Genomic DNA, 24540 nt, shown 5'->3' on the forward strand with positions numbered 1-24540 from the left:
CATGTCCAAGTGTACACGGCGCCTCGCCAGGCCTGAAATACCGTCAAGGTGTTCACAGGCCACTAGTCTCTTCCCGAATGACATGCGGTTCCCGCGGTGCTCCGTACGGACTCCCGTGTCAACGACGATCACGTCTTGTTATCATTGTATGTATCGCCCACATGAACAGCATCCACGCCGCTGTCCCGCCGCTATCAGGAGTTGTGCCACCTCCAGGGTTTGTGCCGCCGGCATCAGGAGTTGTGCCGCCTCCAGGGTTTGTGCCGCGGCCAGTATGCATTGTGCCGCCGCCACCAGGTTCCGCGCCGCCATCTACCACCACCTGTCGTATCTTACCTTTGTGTGGTGGAGGCGGGCCTGGCGGGGCTAAATGTTGAGCAGGGCGCAGATGCTTCTGGGGCGCGGGTACGTGAAAGTGACGGGGCAGTACAGCCACGTCTGGCCGGCCTGGCGGCGGTACTGGCACTGCTCGCTGTCAATATTGATCTCGATGAACATAGAAATGAAAGCTAGTGTGAATGCCTGACACTGCCACTGCGTCGCGCCTATCCTGCTCCTGCGGTCCTGCCTATTCGGCTATTCCTGCTGGCTTGGGGCATCACCAGGGCGCAAAGCAGGCGCAGGCCTCAGGCAGTTAGTTACCGACGTGCGAGAATAGCAACACTTGCCATGAATCCATCATCATAACTGCCTAACAGGCACCCACGGTATTGCTGTGAGGATGCGGGCGCGCGTAAGTACCGTATTACAGGTATCCCTGGATTCGGCGGGCGATGTCACGACCGGAATAGACTCAATACGGTGAAGCACTAAGCCACACACGACATATAAATGCAACATCAATATCCAGAAGGGAGCAGCGAGCGACCCATTTCTGGCCCAAACAGATAAGGTCTGCCCTGTGGTTGCCGTTCCCCATCTTTCCCAACGCTCCACACATTACCCCCAGCCAAGCTCAAACCCACAAGAGCCACACAGTCACCAAGAGCCCGCATCGGGACATGGGCACCAGGCACAGCATGATTTAAAGCCCTGAGCTATGTCACCAAGGTCTGTAACACCAGACGTATGAAGTATGTACGTGGATAGTAAATGAATCTGCGATCAGCAGGCAACTTATACTGTCAAGTGTCAAACTAGGTGCTCGTGCCTGTATCAGCATGCATACGCAGCCTACTGCAAGGTGGCCCATGACGCGGTCTAACACTGGTTCCTCCTGCCCCGTTGCCGCTTCCCACCACCAACGCCAACGTTGCCGTTGTCCTCTGCCTCCCCTGTGCTCGGCTGCGGCGGCGCCTCAGCACCTTCCTCCACTTCCGCATCCACGTCCCGCTCCCGTTCCCGCCGTCCCTGCGTGGCCGCTCCTTCACGTCTCCTGCGCAAGCGAACCAAATGGTGGGGCAATCAGCAGAACGTCAGGAAGGAGTGCCCAGCGTGATCTCCTTTACCGTACCAGCTATCTGCCGTCCTCTCATTCCCCAATTAATCAATCTTGCGCACCTTTTGTTCGACCGCCCAGCTCGCCGCCCACCGCCGCCGTCTGCTGCCTGCTGCTGCCTGCCAGCAAGGCGGGTAATCTCAGACTCAATGTGCTGCAGCTCGACCGCGACCTCCACAGTGACGCCTGCCAGCTGAGCCGCCGCCGTCTCCGCGGCCACCTCTGCCTCGCCAGAGGCCCCCGCTGCGGCCTCCGCCGCATCCAGCGCCACCGCCAGCGCCTCAACCTCTACCACCTTGTCCGCCAGCTGCTTTGCCAGGGCCGCCTGCGAATGCCAACGTTCACAGTCGAGACACACACGTGGCTATGTGCGCGCGAGCATTGCAAGGTGCGTGCACGAGAAGCGACGCTGCCATATCGCTTCTAAATCCTTCAGTACCGTAACCAGGAACATACATGCGCTCTGGGCCCTCATCAGCACAGCCACGCGGCGCATCCGGTGACCCCGTGCATCGCGCCCCTGGTCCACCGGCCCACACCTACCTGTTGCCCCTGCCCCGCCCCGAAGCGCACGGGCGCCTCCTCCAGCGGCAGCACCCGAAAGCCGCTGCCCACCACCACGCCTCGGCCGCTCAGCTTTCCGCCATCCAGCGTGTACACGTCGCCCATCGCCGTACCCAGCGACTGCAGCAGGAATAGGAGGATGGAATGGGCCAGCACCGTATCACGTGTTTGGCGGGCGACCGGGCGTGTAGAGCGGAGTAAGCCTGGCTGCATTTGCGCGTGGGACCAACGCCGTTCTTGGCCCAACATCAGCGCACCTGCAGGACGTATGCGCGGTACGCCGCCGCCTGGTCCAGTGTCTCGAATAGTAGCGTGCGCCCCAGCTGGCTGTAGAACAGCGCCGCGCGATGGCCGGGCACCGCCGGCCGCAGCAGGTTCACTGCGTAGCCCAGGCAGCCCTCGGGCCACTCGTCCGCGGCGGGGCCGGCGCCCGAGGCCACGACGGACTGGGCGCGGTCTGCGAGCGTGGAAGGAGGGGGCGCAATGAAGATGATGGCATGATTGGTGCCGGCGGGGACGTGGTCGAGGGTCAGAAGTTGCATTCTGTAATTGAAGTGGCGCAGCTGGGCCCAGTGCCCGCACACCTGCCGGCATGCTGACCAGCGCGCGCGTGTGCGGCAGCGCCATGATCAGGGGCGGGTCGGCGCCAGCGCACGCCGCCGCCTGCAGCGCCACCGCCTTGTCGCCCACCCCCCGCATGGAGGATATGACCTCCGCCAAATGCCGGCTGCCGCCCTCGCCCGTGAACGCCTGCGGGTGTAGGATCAGTGCAGGCAGACAGGGAGGTCATCTGCCCGAGCCCAAAGAAATATGTCCCAGAGGTGGGCATGGAGCAGCAGTCTGCAGGCCATCAATCAAGGCTGTTCCTGGCTGCCAGCCCTCCTTAGGGCGCCTGACCGATAGCGCGCCCCTACATGTACAAGCCAAGTGTAACTGCAGCACACCTGCGCCATGCCTAGCGCCAGCATGGACGGCACTTGGCAGCGCGCGGCGGACAGCATACCGCGCAGCCGCTTGATACAGTCGTAGGAGCGGACGACCAGGATCTGCGGAGCGGCGGCCAGGCAAGACACATTGGAACACGCAACGCGCATCCGTTGATTGGTTGGATAGGTTGGACGAGACCGCGGGGCGCAGCAAGGGTGGTGAGGCAAGGTGAACGCGCCCGCCGCCACGCCGCACCTTGCGCGCACCTGTAGTGTGGAGGAGAAGGCCGCTGCCAGAAGCGCGGACACGCGGGGTTCATCCACGGTGGCCAGCTGCGCTAGCACGCCCACCACCTCGCCGGCGCCCTCCTGTGCCGCCAGGCAGCGGTTCAGCGCCTGCACCAGACCACTGCCACTGCCGCCATACCTGTGCAGAGCGCCCATGACAAGTGCGGCGGAGCCCCAGTGACAAATGCATGACAGCAAGATACCGTGCCGTAAGTAGGGGCAGAGGTGAAACGCTGCCGCTACCCTTCCATCCTTTGTATACCTGTCCATTCAGCACACTCACCGTGCGCTGATGGCATCGCCGCGCTGCCTCGCCGCCTCCTCTGCCCGCCGCTGTTGCTCCGCCAGGCTGTGCATCAGCTCACGGGCCTCAGATGCACTCCTGACCGACCCAGCAGCCGCATGCGCACCCTGCCCGTGGCCCTGCGCGCGGCTGCGAGCCCGCTCCACCCCCTGCTGCGCCTGCGCCGCCGCATGCTTCGCCGATGTGACCGCCCTGCCAGCACACAACGGCCCGGCGTCAGGCATGTTGCCAGAGTCAACAAGCTTAAAGCAGCCACCTTCCCGAGTCGCGTAGCAAAACGCCCACAAGTCCCACAAGTACGCGCACCTATCCGCCTCCTCCTTGGCCGCCTCCGCCTCCGCCACTAGGGCCATCAACTCGTCTCGCCGCGCACCCAGCCGCTGCAGCGTGGCCGCCCGCGCCGCGTCGTCTGAGAACACCACAGCCGCCGACCAGCACCGCAGCCAGGCGCCGCCCGCCTCCTCGCCGTCGGCCTCGGCCTCGGCGTCGCCGGCTGTGGGGCCTCCGCCGTCCGCCCGCAGCGCCACCTCCAGCCTCAGCTCTAGGTGCAGCGCCTGTTGGCCATGTCAGCAGCAGCAGCAAACCTGCCGTCAAGCCGAAGCCCAGGGCTAGGGGCACCCCTGATGGTAGCGTACCCCGTACTGCAGCAAGTGAGGGCGATGTGCGATGGACACCACCAGGCCCTGGCAAGGATACGCTTGCAGGTATGACCCCACCACTGCCAACGAGCGAAGCGCAGTAGCACCCAACCGGTCACCTGTGGCCCGTCCGTGCCCTCCGGTGCGGCGCCTACACGGCCGCTGCCGGGTTCCAGAGCCAGCTCGCGGACGAAGGCCCGGCCGCGGCCGTCCGTCACAACCTCCAGCCGCTGGGGCGCGTCAGCGGAGCCACCCTGCGGGAGTGGTGTGTGCACCTTGGTTGCAAATTGCCGTTCAGCAATACAGGCACGGCTTCGAATGCGTTGTGCCCCAGCCCAACACAGCTCGGCAGCTGCCCCCTTTCATATGCAATATCCAGGCGCGCCCACCTGCAGTGACGGAAGCTCTGCTCCTGCCGCCAGAGCTGCGTCCCGTTCCGCTGCGGCTGCTGCCTCTCCGTCTTCGCCGTCGCCTGGCGACGGCCAGTCCAGCACCCATCGTACAAGGACGCCGTCCAGCTGTACGGCATTACCGTACTCGTCTCGGAGCTGTACTGCCGCCCCCGACAGCAGCACACGGCCGCTGCCGCCGGCGTTTGTAACCGCCAGAGACGCTGATGCCGCCACGGCGGCGGCCGGCTGCTCCAGAGTTGCTGTGATGGGCGCGGCCGGCAGCAGCTGCAGCGCATGACTCACGCTGCGAACGGTCTGGTCCGCCTTCGGAAGAGCCCTGTTGGAGCGGGCGCATGGAAAGCATCTGGTCGTGGTCAACCAGACTTTGGACATTTTTTTGGGCAAGGCACTTCCGGTTTCTTACGCGCCAGTCCTCCGGCCCTGTGGGGCATGTACAACGACACCCGCATCCTGGAAAGACGCACCTGGCCAGCTCTCCACGCAGCTCTACATACTCGGCCGTGACCGTGTACTCGCCCGCAACGAGCAGCGCCCCTGGCGTGACGAACCGCCACAGCCCCGCGCTTGCTGGGCTGCAGCCCTCCTCCTGCGGCTGAGGCTGGAGCACCAACGTGCATGCCGCTGCACTGCTGCCGCCCCTGCCCTCGCCAGCAGCGGCCATCGCCGCTGCGGCGCCTTCCTCGCCACGCGCAGCGGCCGCCGCCTCCGCTGAGGGTGCCTTGATGCGCAGGGAGAGGCCGGCGGTGGCAATGTCCGGCGGCAGGGCTGCGCCGTCCTCAGTTGTGACCTGCACCTGCAGCTCCAGCGGCAGCCCGGGCTCCAGGGGCTCCTGCGGCAGGCTGCAGGGCGCCAGGGCCACGTGGCGCACGATGTTCTGCGCCACCACCTGACCCCGGTCAAAAAGCGAGGGGGTTTTGCAAGGTGTTCGTCAGGTGGTCGGCAGTTTGTTGAATGGGCAAAAACGACATGTACGGAATGCGGGCGGAAACTGTGGAAGCGCGCGCTTAACCCGGCGCCCACACATACACCCTTTGTGCTCACCTCCACGGGCAGGCTGGTGTCCCTCAGCGCCACCTTGCGTGAGGCCGACCCCACCCGCAGCAGGTAGGAGGTGCCAGGCGCGCCGTCCAGGCGCACGTCCCGGAACACGGCACAGCCCTTGATCACCTGGGGTGCCGCCAGGTAGCGGCGGCAGCGAGGCGAGCGGATAGGGGTTTGACCGGGGCATTGGCCATGTGTTGCGTTGTTTAAGCAAGGCTTCTCCTGTGCTGCAGTGCCGTGGCGCGTAATGCGGTCCAGGGCTTACAACAGCTACGCGCCAGCGCGCACTGGTACTCACCTTTGCCTTGTTGCTGCCGGCGACGGAGACCTTTGCGGCGTTCCCCGACCCATCCGCCGCAATGGCGCTGGTCTGCAGCGTCAGCTCCAGCGCGGACCCGGCGTCCCCGCCTTTCCCACCTTTCCCTCCGCCTCGGCCCCCGCCTGCCGCCGCCAGCCCCTCCACCAGGTTTCCCCAGTCGTCCGTGACGCGGACAGACAGGTCGCCCAGGGTGCCGCGCGCCCCGCATCGCAGCTGCTGCGGCCCGTCGAACGCGAGGCTGGTGGGGCGGCCTGTAGCGAAGCAAGCCATGGCGAGAGCCATGCGGGAGTAAGCCATTGATACTGCCAAGCCAGCACGTCGGCCCCAGACGCGTTTGCAGGCTCAAAAGCTAGCACGTGCTGCCGTCTTTGCCAATGTCCCTACCTGGCTGCAACTCCACCGGCAATGCATCGGGCAGCAGTAGCGACTCGCCGCCCGGCCCCGAGCTGTCCCGCACCAGCAGCTTCACGGGGCCGGCGGTGCCGCCCAGCGTCAGCCGCACGTGGTAGGCCTCGCAGCCCGAGTGCTGCATGATCGGCATGGGTGGTTGATGACGCAGGCGCAAGAAGGGGAGGTCGGCCAGGGTACAGAGGCATGGCGTAGAAGCAAGGCCGTACTCGTAATGTGCCGTAGGCCCCAGCCACCTAGGCCCTAACCAACCCTGACTGCTCCTCACCTGTGACAGCTCCCAACCGCACACCCAGTCCGCCGCATCGTACAGCAGGGTGGCCTCGCTCGCGTCCTCTCCCTCCCGCACCGGCTCCACGACGGGGGTTGGCCGCGGCGCGCTGCCGGTCCATGTGGTGCACCTGCGGCGTTCGCGCGGTGCACAGGGTCGGCTTAAACAGGTGTAGGGCGCGCAGGGCAGCTACTCCCCACGGCCATTTAGTGAGCTTGGCTGTGCGACAGGCTGCATACGGTGCTGTAATGGCGCATATGCGCCTCCATGCCATTGACCGGAGGCTCCGGAGTCCGAACCTGTTGCTGTGCGCATCGTGCGGCTGTATCTCCAGGCAGATGGGCGCTCCGCACGCCACGCAGCCCAGGTTCTCAGTGGCCTGTGAATGCCCTCCACGTCCGCCCTCCACGCCGTCTCCACCGCCGTTGGCAGCTCCCGACCACTCCAGGACGGAGATGCCCCAGGCCGCGGGCGCACCTGCGCGGTGCCAACCAGCCATAGCATTAGCTCCGAACCCGATGCCGACAGACCATGCTTTGGGATCAATTTGCGTCACTCGCAGCTGATTGGTATACGCGACAGGCTGCTTGTAAAGGACGCATTCGGTGTTCTCCTTGCCGCTCACCCGCTACCACAGCCAGCTCCAGGGAGGCCTCAAGGGTCAGGCCAGACAGCGCGCCGTCACCCACGAAGCGCACCCAGGCGCTCTGCGGCTCTCCGCCAGCCTGTGCGTGACGGGATGACATGCACGGTCAGTCCTTGCTTGCAGACGCAGATAGGAGAGGGAGGGGAGAGAAACAAGGGAGGTCGCGCCGCGGTCTCCTAGCCTTACCTGCTCCTTGACGTGCAGCGGCTGCAGCGGCTGAACTGCGTCCGGGTCCGAAACCGTCACCTTCTTGCTGCCCTTGGCCCACGACACCTGAAGCTTGCCTGCAAGCAGCAGCATGGAAAAGTGCACGAGCGTGAGGCACCAACCATGTGTGCATCTGCCTACCCAGGCCCGGTCACCGGGTCACAGTCACTGCAGCCCCATGCCGTCCTTACTCCTCACCCTTGAAGCCCGATTCGGCGGGCCTCCCCGCCTCGTCCAGGAACCGCAGCGCCAGGCTCGTGACGCGGCTGCCCGCCGCCACGCCCTCCATCAGCGCCACGTGCCCATCGCCTGCCGAGCCCGGGCCCACCGGCAGCGGCTGCATGGCACCGTAGCATAATAAGCCATCGAGCACATTATAAACAGGTTTGACGATGTGACCAGGAGTCGGCTATGCGGCAGAATCTCGCGGTCCACCCACCTCGCCGTCCAGCAGCAGTTCCAGCCGCGTGGGCTGCGTGCATGGCTGCACCACCAGCGGCAGCACTAGGCTGCCCCAGCCCCGGCCGCAGCCCGCCAGTGGCCCAGCACCCTCGGACACTGCCGCCGCCGCAGCAGCCTCGGCGGCCTCAAGAGCGGCACGGGCGCCGCAGCCGCGCGGGCTGCATCGGATGCTCAACCGTACATCCTGCAAGCAGCAGGCCACTGAAGCTGTCACGCAAATCCCTCCGGAAGCAGCCCTCATGCCCACAGAGCGCGGCCTGAAAGCACTGCCACACAAATCGGCACCACACCTGCTGCGCGCCGATGTAGTCAGCGCCCGGTGCCACCACGCGCACGCCCTGCACCGTGGCGCGGCCGCTGCTGTCCACGTCAAGGCGGCTGCAGGCGGGCGCCAGTACTGGCCCCTCCAGCTCCAGGTGGGTGGGTAGGTCGGGCGTGGGGCAGGTGGCGTTTCCCCAGGCGTCCAGCACTGCCACCTGCAAAGCGCATCAAGCGTAATCATGACCACGTGAGATGCAGAAGTCGACAGGCCTCAGCAATGTGAGGGCGTTGGTAATCACGGCGATGCCGCGACTCCCGTTCCAACGCAAACCCCGACCATCCTAACCGCTGCACCTGGAATTCAGGCAGGGCCTCGCCGTGCATGACGGCTGCGGGCAGCAGCTGAGTTGTCATGGAGCCTATGCCGGTGCCGGCGGGCGCAAAGGGATGGCCGGGCAGCAGCCGCAGCGCCGCGGGCGCGCCCGGGCGTAGCTTAATTGGCAGCGTCTGTGGGGCGACAGCGGCGTCAGATGGATGGAGGTGAGGCCATGGGAACAGGGTAGTGCAGTATATGCGCGTGTGAAGTGGGATGCGGCTCTGGCAAGGACACGCCATGTGCGAGCACAGATCCGCACCTGTGCCGGCATGTTGGGCAGCGTCACTCGCAGCTGCAGGTCCAACTCCTTGGTCCCGTTGGTATCGCTGCCGTTTTCAACCCCGCCCACACCGCTGCCTTGCGCGCCGGTACCGCGCTGGTCGCTGCCGGGAGATCCACGGGCCTGGTCAGCGCTCTGCAGTGAGGAGTTTGCCCCGGTGCCATGCCCGGTCCCTCCAAAAGCCCGCATGCCGCCGTTGCAGCCCACGGCCGAGCTGCAGCCGACCACGCGAAGGCCCTGTAGCACGACCGCCTCTGGTGTAGAGGCCTGCACAGCAAGATGCACAGCTCAAGGAAGGCGCTCTTCCAAGGTGCCACACCGATGACTCAGCGAAAGCTCCAGACAATTCATTAGTCAGAGCCCGTCCCACACTCTCTCACCGCCTGCCACTCCAGCTTAAGCTCGTTGATGGCCGTTTGCGACGCCGCTGCCTGCTCCTCGCCAGCGCCGCTGCGGCGCATCAGCTCTACTGAGGCTGCTGCAGAGATAGAGACAAGGCCATGGCTCAAGGCATGACAAGTAGAGATCACTTACTGATCAGCTTACGGTATACATGTGCAAGGAAGCATGCGCGGGCGCAGCCGGCAGTCCAACGCACCTGACACGCTGCCCAGCACCGCCGCTGCGTCGGCCGGCGACACCTCGTTGTCCTGCACGCCGTATTTACAAACACGATAGATATTGTCTCACCAAAGGCAACACTAGCTAGCGGGATGACAAACCCCACGCATCCAACGGCTGCCAGGCTTACGCATGCGCTGTGATGAACGGTCAGTGGCACGGCCACCGCGCACCTGTGCATCGTAGCAGGTGATTTGCAGCGGCGGCAAAGCCTCGCCCAGCGCGAGCGCCTTGGTGGCCAGCACCGCGCGAGCCTCACCCTGCAAGGCATGGCGGGAATAAATCACTTAGCCTGCCGGCACCCACGGAGTACATCGGAGTACACCGGAGTACACGCATCACATACCCGCAGCTCAAAGCGCACGGCGGGGCCGGCAGTGGCGTAGATGACGCTGCGGCACCACAGCGGCGTGGGCTCTGCACTGGCGGCGCCGGCGGCGTCAGTGGCACAGCCGGGCGGCAGGTCCGGCAGCAGGCGGTACTCCAGGAAGAAGGTGCCGGCGCGGGTCAGGCCGCCTGCGTTGCGGCCGGCAAGGGCGCACGAGGGCGGAGTGGTGTAAGACTGCGAGTTGCTGACGAGCCTGTGCTAGCCGCATGCTGCTACCGTAATGGAGTGCTAGCTGGGCCACCCGCCGCACCTGCAATCTTGCTGAACTGGAACGACCCGTCCACCGGCGTCTTGTTCTCTACACAGAGCACCACCTCGCCCACACCATCAGCCAGCGGCCTGCCCCGCGCGCCGCTGCTGACACCGCCGCTGCCGCCTTCTGTTGCCGCTGGGGCCGTGGCTGCGGCCAGTGGCTGCGACGAGGGCTGCGCAGGCGCAGGGTTGGCAGCAGCCGCTGCAGCGGCAGCGACGACGGCAGATGCTGCCGCGCCGCGTCGCGGCCGCTTCGCCCCTGGCGCAGACGGCGCGTGGTTCTCCTTTCCGCCTTCTGCGTCTGCTGCCCCATGCGCGGCCTGAACGGCCGCCTCGTCGTCGTCCTCCTCTGCTCCCTTCTTTTTCCGCCGCTTGCGGCCACGTTTGCCTCCTGCTTCTGTTGCAGCCGGCTCAGCGGCTGCGGGCGCAGCTGCAGACGGCGCTGCGCCTGAGCCCGCTATCACCGTGTCCCCCTGCGTGTCGTGCCCATAAACTCATTTGACTGAGACGCCATATCAGCAGCTATGCAATCAGCCCATTGACCTGCTGTTCTGCATCAATACATGAATACCGCAAGGGCGGCACACGTGCGCGTGCTGTCGCAATGCAGCACCCACCTGCGGCATGTCCGCATTGCCCTCCCCGTCCGCCGCAGCGGCTGCATCGCCCTCGCCGCCGGCGCAGTAGGCCGACGGCCGGCGCGGCCCCAGGTACACCAGGCGCTGCTGCACCCGCAGGGACACCTTCTGGCCCTGTATGGACGTGGGCCCGACTCAGTAGTAGGGCACGCCCTGTGAAGGTGAGTTCCTGCATCCGAAGATTTACTACACGCACTGCGTCGCTCGACGCCCGCACCTGCAGGAAGGTGCGCGTGAGGCGCTGGCCGGCCGCGTTGCAGATGGCCACGGTGGTCTCGGGCACGGGCTCGCCCACCGCCATGTCCAGCCGCCGGCCCGAAGCCAAGCGCAGCGGCTCCAGCTTGATCGCCGAGGGCAGCTGCAAGGCAATCCGCCGCACGAGGCGAGAGGCCAAGAGCAATGTGGCGATGACTGGCAGTACGGTACCGCTATATGGTAAACATGGATATGCGGAATGGCATGGGTGGTGCTCACCCACGCGGGGTGTGCCAGTGCTGCTGGTGCTTACCTTGGCCCGCTCGCGTGTCACAAACTCCTCCACCGCCGCCGGCGTCAGCACTTCCTCGATGCGGCGCAGCGGCAGCGTGGAGGTATGGTCGTTGCCGTGGACGAAGTCCGGCACGCCCGCGAACGTCACGAAGCCCGTGGCATACACGCCCTCGGCCGCACCCGCCTGCAACCATGCCACGGCCACAAGGAGATGTTGGGACCTGCCACATTCGGCTGTTGCCCACGCACCTAGCTCCCTTTCCTGAGCTCTATGAGCCCCCACGCCCGGTATGCCCCAGCCCCGCAGCAGCCCTACGGCCCCGCACCTGCGGCACAGCAAAGTACTTGACGCGGCCCAGCGCCGCGGGCTTGGTGGCCAGTCGCACCACGTCGCCTGCCACAATGATGCGGCTGCCGTCGTTGGCGCACTTGAAGCCCGTCATGGCTTCTCCCAGTTCCTTACGCACCAGGGCCTGAGCAGGGCAGACGCACATGGCCATTTGAGCTAAGCAACAGCCCTTGTGGACAGCGCGCGGACAGCTCTGGTGAGGAAGTGCAGCAGCGTCTTGCCGGAGTGAGAGCCTGAGGGACAGCCCCGAACCCGCTACAGGGCTCACCTTGAGCTCTACGTCCGCAGGCCCCTCAAACCGGATGATGCGGTCCAGCCGTGTGTGGCAGTCGCGCAGCCACTCCCGCAGCCGCCGGTCCAAGCCGCGGTCGCCCGGCGTCGCAGCTGCCAGCAGCTGCTGCAGCGGGTCCCGGAACGTCAGCTTGTTGCGCGTGACGCGCCAGGCGGGTCCGAAAAAGAGCGCACCCCTGTGTGGGTTGTCGGTGCACCACTCAGGTGGGATGGGGCAGCTGGGCAGGAGGCAGGACCGTACTGCACATGCGTGATCTTCGCAGTTACCCATCCCCACCCACCTTATCCGCCTGAACACCTCGTCCGGCACGTAGTCCTTGCCGCTGGCGCTGCCGCGCAGCTTGGCCCGCACCGCCTCGATGAAGGGCACCGAGTCTAGACCGCTGCCGGGGATGAGGCGGCCTTGCCAGAATGTCTCGAACAGAGGGGCAGTGCTGCGGGCCTCACCGTCGCCACCAGCGTCTGAAATTGGTTCCGGGGGCCAGAGGACATGCGACCGTGGGTTGCACTCGGTTTCCGAATGTTGCCATTCCATCATTTACCTCATGCCGCCCGCAATCCCCTTGTGCTCCCACCTACCTGCCCCGTCCTCGCAGTCAAGCAGGTCCAGCAGCGCCCGCTGCATTTGCTCCGGCAGCTGGCCTGCCTGAGTGCCCAGGCCAAGGCCCAGACCGCCACGACCCGCTCGGACCATCTACAGGTCGGGCGGAAAAAGGGCGGTTCAAGAGCACGAATGATGGCGATCACCAGTATACCGAGGCAACATGACAGCGGACATCAGAAGTAAGCGGCGTACAGGCTCCGCACCTGGGTTGCAAGTGCCGCTGCCCCGTGCAGCGTCATTTGTGTCGGCAACTCGTGCGCCAGGGTTAGCACGCCGGGCCCGGGAGCACCTCCGCCAGGCTTGCCGCCACCAGCGCCCCCACCACTGCCGCCCGGACAGCCGCTGCCGTACGCCGCGGCCCCCTGCTCCGTAGGCACGGTTTCGGCGCCGTTCACAAAAGGGAAGTACCACAGCACTCCCTCCACAGCGCCTGCATCAGGGACAGCGGCAGGGCAATGGAGAATCCTGGTCATGAAGGGCATCACCGCATTCCAGTCTGCCGCGCCTACCCGCACCCGCACCCCGCCCCGCACCCGCACCCGCACCCGCACCCGCACCCGCACCCGCACCCGCACCCGCACCCGCACCCACCCTTGCCCGGCACATCCAAGCTGAACTCCAGCCGCGCCTGCGCCGCCCGCACGTAGCGAGTCTCCAGGTCGTCGTCCACCTCCACCAGCGGCCGCCGCCACACGCACCGCCCGCCCACCATATACTCCACCACTATGTGCGGCATTGCCTCACCGCCTGGCAGCTCCCGCTGTCCGCCAGAACCAGCCGATCCACCGCCCACACCCCCGCCCGATGCCCCGGCTGCTCCTGCTGCAGCCGCGTCCTTGCCAGCTAGGCCGCCGTCCTTTCCGGGTGCGGCACGCGCGGCGTCCACGTTGCCGGCGGGCCCGTGCAGGTAATAGTGGTAGAGGTGAGCAAGGTCGCGGCACACGGCGGCGCCGCTGTCGGCATTCGCCATGAGCGCCAGCACGTCGGGCCGGAGGTCGGTGATGGTGACGCGCGTAAAGGAGGGGAAGCCGGAGGAGGGGCCGGGGGCGGAGGAGGATGGGGAGGCGGCGCCAGCCGCGCCGTCTGCAGAGGCGGCGGGCGGCACCTCCTCTGCAATCCACGAGCGTGTCACGCCGAAGGCCGCCTCCTGCGTGTATGCAGTAAGGTAAAGGCATGCCCATCGATGATCGCATATAAGCACCGCAGCCGTGCCCTCACGTGGTGCCAACGCAATTGTTGTGACGCGATTTCATGAGGCTCACCTGCTGGGACAGCGTGGATTCGTCCCCGGGCTGGCGGTGCACCATGTCCTCCTCATACACAGCCTCGCCGGCCTTGTACCTGCAGGCGCGCAGACGGAGTGCGGCCTAAAAGAGTGTGGTAGTCAAGGTCACGATTAAGGCTGCGGGAGATACAGCGACTTAACACGGGGCCAGCCACAACGCACATCAGGCCCAGCTTACTTTGTCATACCATCAAGCACTGAGCACCTTGTAACCGCACCTGCGCTCCAGCTCTGCACCCGCAATGAGCAGTTCGTGAACCGCCTCGCTTCCGGCGGTGCGCGTTGCCAGCTTAACGGAGCGGCCCATAAAGAACGCCGCGTTCTTAGAGCCCACGCCGAAGAAGGACAGGTCACCGCTGAGGTAGCGGCTGCCGCCTGGCGGAACGGACGGGGCATGGGGGCTCGAGTTGAACCCCTTGCAAACACGGTTTGGAAAACCAAGGAGAAGCGCAAGCGTCTCCGCTTCCCCTCGACCATTGCCATTCTGGTCCTTTACCTGCCGTTGTTACGCCATGCTGTGCACCGCTGGGCAGCAGCCCCCGGTCCTCCATGGACAGGTTCATGACGGCCCAGTCGCTCAGCTCCTTGGGCGACATGCCGCGGCCGTTGTCCTGGAGCGAGCAAGCGGAGACGCAAGTGGCAGGGGCCGGGATGCAGGTTTGCAGAAAGGGAATGATAGGGTGATGCGCGTACGGCAAGGAGTTCCTAAAAGCGCCTGGCACGCACCTGTACGCGAATGAGGCCCGCGCTGCTCCGCTCGTTGACGACGAGGCTGATGGTGATGTCACGAGAGCGCGGCGCAGCTGCCGCCTGCCCACGGGACTCCTCAGCCGCCACTCCCGTTGCCGCTGCGGGCTCGTCACCAGCGGCGCAGCCGCCGGCAGCCGCCGCGTCAGCATCCTGCTGCTTCTGGTGCTGTTGGGCCTGCCCCTTGGTGGCCCTCAGGGCGTTGTCCACCAGCTCCGCCAGCGCGAACGCGAAGGGGTGATGCCCCCGTGCGGAAAAGTATTCGTAGTCGCCCGCCATGGTCAGCGTCTTAGGGTGTGGGATAAAGCTGATGCGCTCCTGCAGAAGAGGTTTGGGTGCGGCTACTTATCATATGAAACCAGCATGACAATCATTCTTGTGTTACTGACATCTTCCCTTGCCATTTCCCGCAAGCCAACCTGTGCGCAACCCCTGCGCAGGCCCAGTTGCAACCAAAGTACAGTCTCAAACCTGTTTGCTGTCCGACAGGCCGGTCATTAGGACGTTACCCGTCGTTACCACCTTGCCAACCCATGCGTTTGTGGCATGTGCATGCCCTGGCGTCAACCACTGCCTGAAGCGCACCTTTGCCGGCGGCCTGTAGTCCAGACTGCCGGTGGGCGAGCTCGCCTCCGTCTTCCGCTCGCTGGTGCCATGCGGCGCGGCCGGGCCCGCTGCCGTGCTCGTGGCGGGTCTGCTGGGCCCAGCTGGAGGCCGGCTGCGCACCGCACTGCCAGCCCCGGCGGCAGTGCCAGCGCCGCTGGGCAAGCTGCTCGCCGGCGGGGCAGCAGATAATGACGGTCGTGGCGGTGCGGCGCCCAGGCACACGCCCACCTGCCCACCCGGCCGCAGCCGTCTCAGCACGGCATCTGAGTTGACCACCTTGTTGTTGGTGACAAGGTAAAACTCCTGCAAACCAACACAGTGGGGCGTGCTGCCTTTCACAATCTGGATGGATTGCACTGCTATCCTTAGACCCTGGCCCAGGCGCCCAAGACATCCAGCCACAACATATTACTCCGTGGCCTGAAGGAAGCCGCGGGGCCGCTGCAGCCCATCGCACCTGCTGGTCCAGCTCAGGCTGGAACGCGCGCCGAATCTCGTCTTGCAAGACAGAAAAACTGCTGACAGGCAAGTTGACACGTGCCTGGCGTCGGCCGCCAAGGCCGTCCTTCAGCAGCACAGTAATGTAGTCTGCAGTGGTATGAGCAAGGGGCGGTGCGTGGAGGGACCACGGTCAGGGCGGGACAGGCCCTCTCAGGCCCGCGCTACTCTGCCACCCGAATATGTAAAGTTGTTCCCGTAGCGGTCGCCAAACGCCTTGCCGTCGAGTCCACAGTGCAGACGATTTCAGTCCTATTGCATTCCGCTGTGAGTGCAGGCTGTGTGCTGGCACTCATCGCTCTAGCACTCTTATAGTCAAACCTGAGGTGCTTAGGCTCATCGTTGTGGCCTCCAGCCGGTGTGCGAAGTCCGCGAGCTGGGCCTCACAATTTGCAGGCTCGGGCTGGCCCCCTAGCTGATTGGTTGTATTGGCCTGTTAACATGGAGCCATTAACATACATTTTAAGAGCACACAAGTTGCGTTGTCACAAGCTGTCATTTCCGGTGCGCTAGCCCGGCGCTCGGGCAGGGGTTGTCGGCAGGCATATTTAACATGTCACGATAGTAATAAGTTCAGATAGCGATATGTCAAAAATGTGCGCCTGCTTGTCGTGCGCCTTGCGTGCTGGGCTGGATTGCCCATGGTTCGATGGTCTGGACTCCACTCAAGGCCGACAAGTGCACTTGCCCGCAGACAGACCTCTGTTACATTGCAGGCTAGAACATGTAGTCTGTGGACAGCCAAGGAAATGTGAGACGCGCGAATTCGTGTCCAAACCTCCCACGTGCCAGCACCCTGCGTCTCAACTTTCTCCCGCGCACGAAACTGTTTGTCTGTGTGCCTGCACCGCCCACGACACTTGCTATACACAGATCCCCTATACTTCAGATGCTTATTCATAGCATAACGCTTGTGTACGCCAGCCTGCAGGTCCTACGCCTCTCGGCAGAAGGATTCGACTGTGACAGTCATTTTATTGGTACTAGCCTGCTATGCTAGCCGCCCTGTCCATCTTACGAGAGCACACTTACCCTCCCATCTTACGAGAGCACACTGCACCCACAAAGCCTTTGCAGGCTTTCGCTCATACAGCCGACAGGTGCAAAGTAAGAAAGTATTGATACCCCCGCGCACAAGGGTACAGTTGTAAAGAAACGATACGACAAACGAAATCGACGCTCACCCGTTCCCATGCAGCCCATGCATATTCTGCCACGCCCAAACCTAACGCTAACAGCCTTCAACAGGCGCTGGATGAAAGCCCATGATCTTGCAATGGGCTTGGCACACCGCCACTTCATGCGACGCACCAGCGGATTTCCCACATATCGCCTCCGCGTAACGCACCCTACCCCAATACGATGCCTTATGCCGCGCCGACCACCGTCCTGTGCGTTCCTGTTCCAGCAGTCCCGGCCGCGCCCGCCGCCTCCTGCTCGCTGCCATCCACGTCTCCGTAGTTGCGCATACGCGCGCCGCTGCGCTCCAGCCGCCCCAGCAGCTTCACAGCCTCCATCTCGCCCTCGCTCATGGGAGCGCCCTCCGCCTTCACCAGCTCGCGCATGGCATTCTTGTGCGCAGCCATCTTGGACTGGGGGCCGGGCAGGAAGCGCCGAGGATGGGGCGTCAGTGTGTGCAGCAGCGCTTGCTGCAGAGGCAGGCGCGCCACGGCGCAGCGCTAGGGCGGGTATGCGGTGCGCCGTGGAAAAGCATCCATGTTTCCCAGAGCCCGTTGTTGGCCCCACCCTTCTACCTGCAGGTCCTGCTCTTCGGTGGGGCGCGGTAGGATGCAACGGGGCGCGTCCACCAGACGGATGTCCTTGCAGGGGTCCAGATCCGCCACTGACTTGCCGCCGCTTTGCCAGTTCTCAATAGGCGGCAGCGGCACCGGCAGCAGGCTTAGAGGCGTCACACCCGCCAGGCCTGCGAGCCAAGAAGTGGCCATGTGCGTCAGCTTGCTACCGTAGCTCTTTGGAGGGGAAGTGGGCACGTCGTGACACAGCATCGACGCAACAACGCATGCACGCACCTGGCTCCACTTTCTTGGGCTTCTCTTTGACGGCAGGTTGTGGCGCTCCCGCAGCGCTGATGCGGATGTTGCGCAGCTGCGAGATAGCGTCGCCCAGCCCTGTCGCCGAGAGACCGTCCAGACCGCTGAGCGGCACAGCCGTATTCACTGCCGGTGGTACTGGTCCACTGCCCTCCGGGTGCAACGCCCCATGCAGCTGCGCAAGCAGCCCACTTGACGCTGCGCTCGGCCAAATGCCAGCCTCGCCGCCGCCCTCCGTTCCGCCGCCATGCGCTGCGCCGGCACTGGAGCCAACGCCGCTGTAGCTAAGGCGCACACGCGGCATGGGGTTGGCTCCAGGCATGGCACCAGCAACGGAGACCGAATGGCCGCTGCGCTGCGGCCCCTGCCCTCCTGCATTAGTCATGCTATGTGGGCTGCCATGCAAGGTGAGCTCTGACGGCAGGCTGCTCCGCACGCCCAGCCGCGATGCCACCGCCGTCCCGGCGCCGTCTGCGCCAGCGCCACCGCCGCTTGGGCCAGCGCCGCCGCCGCGCTGCGAAAGCAGCGGCATGCCATTCCCACCGCCACTGAAACTACCACCGCTGAGCGCAACCGAGTTGCCAGGCATGGAGAACCGCTGCGAGCCTGCAACGGGCGGCCCCATAGGATGTGCCGGCAGCCCATTCATGGCAACACTCGCGCTTGTGCCGTAGCCGGCGCCACCACCAACCAAGCTCGAGCGCCGCGCGCGCCCGCCGGGCGAGGGGCTGGCGCCGCCGCTACCGATAGCTGGAAGGCCGGCAGCCGCAGCCGCAGCAGCTGCCGCCACCTCGGCCCCGCTGACGCTGGCGCGGCGGTTGCCGCGCTTTGCACCGACCTGCGTTGCTGCAGCTGGCAGGCGCGGTGTTTCAAGGACCGCGCCCAGGGGTGGCTGCGCCACGCCAGCGCACCCAAGCTGCCCGCCCATGCTTAGACTGCCAGCGGCGACTGTGCCATCGGGGTAAGATCGTGACACTGTCGGCAGCGCACCACCACCAGTACGGCGCGCACTGCCCGCTGGGCCGGCACCACCCGCTGGTGGTATCGGCGCTATTCCGTTCACGCTTGTCCGCACCGGGCTGTTGCACGCCTCTGGTCCCCGTGACAACGACCCTGGGCTCGTCGGCGCGCCTGCTATCCCTGCCGCAACGCCCATAGGCGGCCGCACGGCCCGCGGGCTGTTGAAGCGGCCAGCAGCAGTGATGCTGCCACCGCTGCCTGTCACGCCGCCCCCCGATGTTACGCCGTAGCTACCGCTGCCTGCCCGCTGCGACGAGGCCGTCGAGGGCCGTTCATCCTCGGGTGCAGGCAGCTCCGGTTCACTGCCGGTGTCACCGTCCTGTGACTGGTTGCTGTCGTCGCCATGACCTGTTAAGTTTACCACGCGCGGATGAAGGTAGCCGTGAGCGCTGGCAAGACCATGCAACATGTGCGCTGAGTCGCGCAGGGGTGGTATCCCGGCAAACGGCAAAAAGCCCTGGCTTTCTGCAAACCCCCCGGGCATCCCCGCACCTCGCCGCATGGGGCTGTTGGCAACGCGGTGCAGCGCCCCTGACATCGAGGCCGAAGTAGAAGCCGAGGCGCCACCGGGGCCTGAAGCCCCGGCGTCGGCGGTCAGCAGGCGGTTGTCAGGTGGGATGGCCATGAGTGCTGCCGTGATAGAGGGTCGGTAGAACGCGGCGCGGGCGGCTTGATCGCCCTGCAGTGTGAGCACAGGTGAGTTGTAGCATGAGGCAAAGGTTACCATGCAGCCTTCGTTTCCCGTACAGGAATTGCCACAGAATCCTATCAGCCACTGGCTACTCACCAGTCCATTCTCCAACTCATGCTGCTCCCTGCGGAGTGCATTGGAGGGAATGTCACGGCCGTCAGTACGGTATAACGTACTCTTAGCCTCAAATCAGAACACCCACCATCTTCAAGTTCATAACAAGCAAGCGGCAAGTCCAGCACTCCTCTCTTATAACTGCTGTACTAACCCCTGGACCCACATTTGAAGCAGTGCCGGCTCTGCAATGTTGTGGTGGGGCCTGAGGTGGCCGAACATCTGGTCCAGCACCGCCCGCCCATTAGTTCGGGGTGGGCCTTTGCTGGGCCCAGGGAGTGGTTCGGAGAAGGAGCCTTCACGGGATACCACGCCCACGCCTGCAAGAACGAAAAGTAAGTAGGTGCCGCCTCCGAATGGTCGTCTCCCTGCTTGCCACAAGTGCGCGGGGCACGCAGGGCGGGTTGCAAGTGCCCACGACGAGCTTACCCTTATCAGGAAGGTTCGTCAAGCGGTTCGTGTATCGCTTCTGCTCATCGACTTTTCGGTACCCGGAGCTCAAAAAAGCAAGGGGGTCCCGCTCTGTGCTCGGACACACAACCTGCAGGGCACCGAGGCACCGAGTGGAAGGAGAGTCCGGGTGTGCACAATGTCTCAACATTACAAGAGAAGTGATGTTGTACAAAGGAGCCAGGGCTTCGGAGGACGAGGATTTCAGTCGGGAATGCCCAAAGAAGGGCCCGAAAGTGAAGGAAGCATCTTATGGTAGCCCTTGTTTCAACATGAGGTTTACAGCAGGTCTTGAAGGATTCACCTCCAACGACGCCAGTACAGGTTCGCATGTGACACCTCCCCACCCAAACGCACTCTTTGTAGAGTTGAAGCTGTTGCAAGCGCCTTCGCCTTCGAGTCTTTGTGCTGTGCAGCCATCCTGGTTGTGTTCTTTCAACGGTCGAGTATAGGGAGCATTTGAGCAGGGCGCCTCTCTACTTTGACAGCTCACAATGATTGTGTTACAATAGGTACAAAGTTAACGTTGCGAAAATACTTGCGAGCTGACTCCGTGTCACTTGCACCGGGGCTCATGCCAAGAATGGCGATGGCGATCAAGTCTGCTGCCCCGCGGCGCTCCTTTATGCAGGGCATAAGGCACATGGCAAACAACGACTTCAGCTCTCGAAAGGTGGCCTTATGCATGGGTGGTCACCGCGGGGGGCCGCGTCGAGGAGGGGTAAAAAACCGCACGCAGCACAAAATAACCGATTTGGGGAACTGAACCGTCGCTGGTAATGTGCAGACGCTAGACTCAGGACGAAGCACATCCGCCGCCTAAAAGACTTGTTCTTGTAAACGACTCACTTGTCCTCTTAACTCCATACCGCCGCACCTTCACGTCAACACAGTGCGCGATGCCTCTAAGCGTCTGGTCGATTACTGCCACGGTGTGCGCAGCCCTGTTGACCTATACACCCTAGATATCCTAGCTTCCTTCCGGCGCTCGGTAGCGCCGCGCAGTGTCGCTTGGCCTGGACATCCGGGGGAGGCATCCTAGACTTGAGGCCACCGTCATGTCCTCCAGCGGCAAATCGCACGCTGCTATGGTGCAGCTGGGCGTGCAGAGTGCATTGCGCTATCAGCTGTTGAATGGAGCCGCCGCCTCGCCGTCATCTGCCCTCTCAACTTCAGCGCCCAGCTTCCGCTCGCGGGCAGCGCCAGGCAGCATGTCTTCCGTCGCCGCAGCCACGAGCGCAGACAGCGGAAGCCTCGGCGTACGGTCCTCCAGCCCCCTGCCCACCGGCCACACCACCCTCCTGCGCCACGACTTGACCTCATATCGCCCCCTGTCCGCCGCGTCACCGGCGGCAGTATCCGCTGCGGGGACGGGCGCCCGCAGCCGCGTGGGCTCGGGTTCGGACTCAAGGACCGGCGTCATGTCGGGCTCAGGCATGCTGCTTGATGACGGCCGCAGCGTGTGCGCCACGCACGGCAGTGCCAGCGGCGCCAGTAGGGCGAGCCATGGAAGCAACGGCAGCAGCGGTTGTTACGCTGCAACACCCGTCAACACTGGCGGCGTCAGGGGCGGCCTTACCGCCGCGCGCACGACGCCGGCCTCGCCGCCGCGGCCCGTCAGGCGGCCCCCTTCGGCCGCCTCGGCGGCCCCTATGACTGCATGGGCGCCCTCTTCCCAGAGCTCTGCCACAAAGACCCCGCGCGGCGGCAGCCAACACGTGAGCTCCCTCATCAGTGGGGTACTGGCAGACAACGCCGCCAGGCGCCGCAGCAGCCTGGCGCGCGCGAAGCAGCAGCCGCGAGCTTCTCACAGCACCGCCGCCGCTGCTGCAACCGGCGGGACAGGTAGGAATTCACCTGTGTCGCCAGTGGCGAGGCCTGCGGCGCCGGCCGCGGCGCCGCGCACCCCGCGCACAGCTGCCGAGTACCGCCACGGTATGAGCACGTATGACAGCATACGGCACGACCTCATGGCCGGCGGCCAGCGCCTCGGCAGCAGCGGCACTTCGTCCGCCGCCTACAACACCGCTGTGAGCAGCGCTCCCCCGACTCCTCCTCCAGCACCACCAACGCCGCCGCAGTCTCAAAAGCTACCGCAACCGCCAGCCGGTGCCCGACCCGCATGGATTGGCACCACTGCCATGCCAAGGCGCCCCCAGCGCCCGCCCGCAGCCCCGATGACGACGACTTCCCTGCCAGAGGAAGCACCGGCGGTGGCGGTGACAGCAACACGCCGCGTGTCCTCCGCACGGCCAGCGAAGGCTAGCGACGAGCTTTTTTCGCCCCAGGGCCCCGGCGCCCCCTTCTCGTACCCGGCTTCGCCGCTTGCAGCTGTGGCATCAGAGGGCGGCGCTGGAAACTCAGCCGGCGGCGGCCGTGCCGCACGTCGCAGCAGCGCTTTCCACCGTGGACACGCCGGCATCATGGCCACCGCCGATGCTGACGCCGGCTTCAACCTCTCTGCCGGGACCACTCCAAGCGGCAAGCCTCTCACCGCCGTGCAGGCGTACCTGCGCGAGGCCGAGCTGCCGCCATCCCGCCGCCGCAGCACCTTCAGCCCGTACGCGGCATCCGCAGCAACCCTCAGCACTGGCGGCACGGGGGCTAGTGGCGGTGTCCTGCCACTGCCGCGGCGCCGCAGCAGCGCCGCATCCCGCCGGCGGTCGAGCGCCGCCGCCGCCGGTGCTACTGCAAGTGGCGGACCGGGGTCGTGGGCTGCGGGGAGGGGCACGGCGGCGCCTGCCGTGATGTCAATAGCCGAGGCCGCAGCCATCGTGGCGCAGGAGCAGGAGGAGAAGGAGGAGGAGGCGGCACGGGAGGCGGCTGCCGCAGCCGCTGCCAAAGAGGCGGCGATCGCTGCAGCAGCGAGCGCGGCAATCAGGGGCCAGCGGCCGTCATCGATTGCACCGCCCACGCCGCCGCGGGGCGGTTGGGGCCAGCAGCAGGTGCCTCTCCCCATGGGCGATGGGGCGCAGGGCGGAGGCGCAAAGGCAGGCGACGACGGCATCCAGGATGTTGATGAGGAGGTAGAGGAGGAAGAAGAGGAAGAGGAGAGGGAGCAATACTCCGGTGGTGCCCCCACCTTCCTCTCCAGCCTGATGCAGCTGCGGGATGCGGCTGGCTCTCCAGCAGCTGACGCCCGCGGCAGCCGGAGCGGCAGCGCTGCCAGCGGCAGGGCTGCTGCTTCCGCTGCCTCAGCTGCTACTAGCCGGGCCACTGGCATGAGCAGCATCAGCAGTGAGCGGGGGCACCAGAGGCATGGGGGCGGCGGAGTGGCGGCGGTGCTGGGCAAAATCCTGTCACGGGACTCCATAGTGGCGAGCAACCGCATCCTGTCAGGCCAGGCGCATCTCCGGACGCGACAGGTGAGCGAGTTTTAAGGCTTTCTAGCTATGGCTTTGCCTTGCTAGATGTAAGTTCCAGTGTACGTAGGACAGCCGGTCGCAGCTTAAGAGGGACGTAAGCATATACATGGCTGGCCTTGCATATCTCACCACCCATATGCACACTACAGGCGGCGCAGTCCTCCCTGGATGCCATCCTAGCTGCTGAGGCCGCCTCCAGCGCAAGCGCTGCCGCCTCCAATGGGGCCACAACAGCGGCGGTGCGTGAGGTGCGTAAGCTGCATGACGAAGCATCGGCCTGGCACCAGGACGACACGTCCTGCGGCCCGGCGGCCACTGGCGCGGAGGGCAGCGGCAACGGTGGCGGCGGGGTTGGGGCCAAGAAGCGGCGGGCACCGGGCCCTGGCGGCATGGACCACTACCGGCTGCGAGGTGCGTGGTGTCTGGTGCTTGATGGAACCAGGGGGGGATGGAACAGCTGTGACTAACCGTATGTGGATGCGTCTGCTTGCCATGCTCGGGGTATCTATCGTATCCACTCTCACAGACCCAGCCAGCGCCGCCGCCCCGCGTTTCCCTGCCTACCTACCGACAACGCAACGCTCGTTACCGTATGTCACTTATTATGACACCTGGTACCCGCCCCGCAGCGGCGGCGCGCATGGACGCACGTGACCTGGGCGCCGCCAAGTGGTCCAGCCACACGGCAAAGGCCGCCGCCCTAGGGCCGCCGTCCGCGGCCTCGCGCAACAGCGGCGCCCGGCGGCGCCTCATCCTTTTCGGCGGCGCCAGCGAGCAGGGCCACCATCACGGCGGAAGCGGCGGCGCCGGTGCGGGCGAGTCTTTCTTGTTGACGACTGCCGCAGATGCTAGAGGCGCTGGAGGGGGTAGCGGGAAAGCAGGTGGCGCCGGAGGTGGGAGTGGCGGCGGTGGTGGGGGTGGGGCTGGTGGCACGCGGCGGGTGCTGACGGTGGCTGAGCAGCAGGCGCAGCGGCCCCAGGCAATCATCTACCAGGAGTGTGTGTACCCAGTGGCTGCTCGTGCTTGATGCCAGTGTGTGCGATCCGCCTGTGCCAACTGCCAAGCTGCGCTAACGATGGGTCCCATGGGTCCCATGGGTCCCATGCATTGTCATAGCTGTCTCCATCACTCTAGACACAAATACACCACTCTAGACACCTACACCATGACGCTGATCACTATTGACAAGCCGCTGGTGACCCTGAAAGTCAAGGCTGTAAAGGCGTTCCTGAAGGCGCT

General features: G+C 65.0%; 3 protein-coding genes across 3 annotated transcripts; 1 reads left to right on the forward strand and 2 right to left on the reverse strand.

The window, feature by feature from the left end:
- Positions 1–733: 733 nt before the first annotated feature.
- On the reverse strand, positions 734–16251 carry CHLRE_06g294050v5 (uncharacterized protein). Its single transcript, XM_043063472.1, has 45 exons — positions 15932–16251; positions 15570–15700; positions 15092–15415; positions 14486–14824; positions 14256–14370; positions 13978–14134; positions 13737–13815; positions 13066–13621; positions 12678–12904; positions 12450–12564; positions 12152–12332; positions 11848–12046; positions 11557–11703; positions 11250–11414; positions 10959–11099; positions 10721–10855; positions 10102–10576; positions 9810–9979; positions 9637–9723; positions 9441–9492; positions 9223–9320; positions 8822–9109; positions 8541–8693; positions 8216–8401; positions 7903–8109; positions 7662–7800; positions 7443–7540; positions 7236–7335; positions 6910–7087; positions 6608–6740; positions 6316–6457; positions 5911–6182; positions 5613–5738; positions 5036–5457; positions 4548–4887; positions 4278–4412; positions 3827–4074; positions 3500–3712; positions 3196–3355; positions 2947–3048; positions 2587–2752; positions 2260–2459; positions 1982–2122; positions 1501–1763; positions 734–1375 (listed from the first exon to the last, which is right to left on the reverse strand). The coding sequence occupies exons 1-45, from the start codon at positions 15948–15950 to the stop codon at positions 1201–1203; spliced, it is 8499 nt and encodes a 2832-aa protein (XP_042924178.1). The 5' UTR covers positions 15951–16251; the 3' UTR covers positions 734–1200.
- Positions 16252–16303: 52 nt separating this feature from the next.
- Positions 16304–20449, reverse strand: CHLRE_06g294100v5 (uncharacterized protein). Its single transcript, XM_043063473.1, has 8 exons — positions 20294–20449; positions 19916–20027; positions 19653–19806; positions 19469–19496; positions 19174–19360; positions 17641–19029; positions 17365–17534; positions 16304–17202 (listed from the first exon to the last, which is right to left on the reverse strand). Exons 1-8 carry the CDS (start codon positions 20354–20356, stop codon positions 16978–16980), a joined length of 2328 nt encoding a protein of 775 aa, XP_042924179.1. The 5' UTR covers positions 20357–20449; the 3' UTR covers positions 16304–16977.
- A 262-nt stretch (positions 20450–20711) lies between these two features.
- CHLRE_06g294150v5 (uncharacterized protein) lies at positions 20712–24533 on the forward strand. Its single transcript, XM_043063474.1, has 3 exons — positions 20712–23301; positions 23451–23712; positions 23931–24533. The coding sequence occupies exons 1-3, from the start codon at positions 20995–20997 to the stop codon at positions 24326–24328; spliced, it is 2967 nt and encodes a 988-aa protein (XP_042924180.1). The 5' UTR covers positions 20712–20994; the 3' UTR covers positions 24329–24533.
- The last annotated feature ends 7 nt before the right edge of the window (positions 24534–24540 follow it).

The sequence above is a fragment of the Chlamydomonas reinhardtii genome, chromosome 6 (genome assembly GCF_000002595.2).
Source record: "Chlamydomonas reinhardtii strain CC-503 cw92 mt+ chromosome 6, whole genome shotgun sequence".
Classification (NCBI taxonomy): domain Eukaryota; kingdom Viridiplantae; phylum Chlorophyta; class Chlorophyceae; order Chlamydomonadales; family Chlamydomonadaceae; genus Chlamydomonas; species Chlamydomonas reinhardtii.

Coding starts and splice junctions, on each gene's coding strand:
- CHLRE_06g294150v5 (XM_043063474.1), top strand. CDS start 20,995: ATGTCCTCCAGCGGCAAATCGCACGCTGCTATGGTGCAGCTGGGCGTG. Junction 23,302..23,450: donor CGCATCTCCGGACGCGACAG/GTGAGCGAGTTT, acceptor TGCACACTACAG/GCGGCGCAGTCCTCCCTGGA. Junction 23,713..23,930: donor GGACCACTACCGGCTGCGAG/GTGCGTGGTGTC, acceptor CCCGCCCCGCAG/CGGCGGCGCGCATGGACGCA.
- CHLRE_06g294050v5 (XM_043063472.1), bottom strand. Junction 7,801..7,902: donor AACTGCTGCTGGACGGCGAG/GTGGGTGGACCG, acceptor GGTGCCATGCAG/CCGCTGCCGGTGGGCCCGGG. Junction 7,541..7,661: donor CGCCGAATCGGGCTTCAAGG/GTGAGGAGTAAG, acceptor TGCTGCTTGCAG/GCAAGCTTCAGGTGTCGTGG.
- CHLRE_06g294100v5 (XM_043063473.1), bottom strand. CDS start 20,356: ATGGCTGCACAGCACAAAGACTCGAAGGCGAAGGCGCTTGCAACAGCT. Junction 17,535..17,640: donor GCCCAAGAAAGTGGAGCCAG/GTGCGTGCATGC, acceptor CTTGGCTCGCAG/GCCTGGCGGGTGTGACGCCT. Junction 17,203..17,364: donor CCGAAGAGCAGGACCTGCAG/GTAGAAGGGTGG, acceptor CCCGGCCCCCAG/TCCAAGATGGCTGCGCACAA.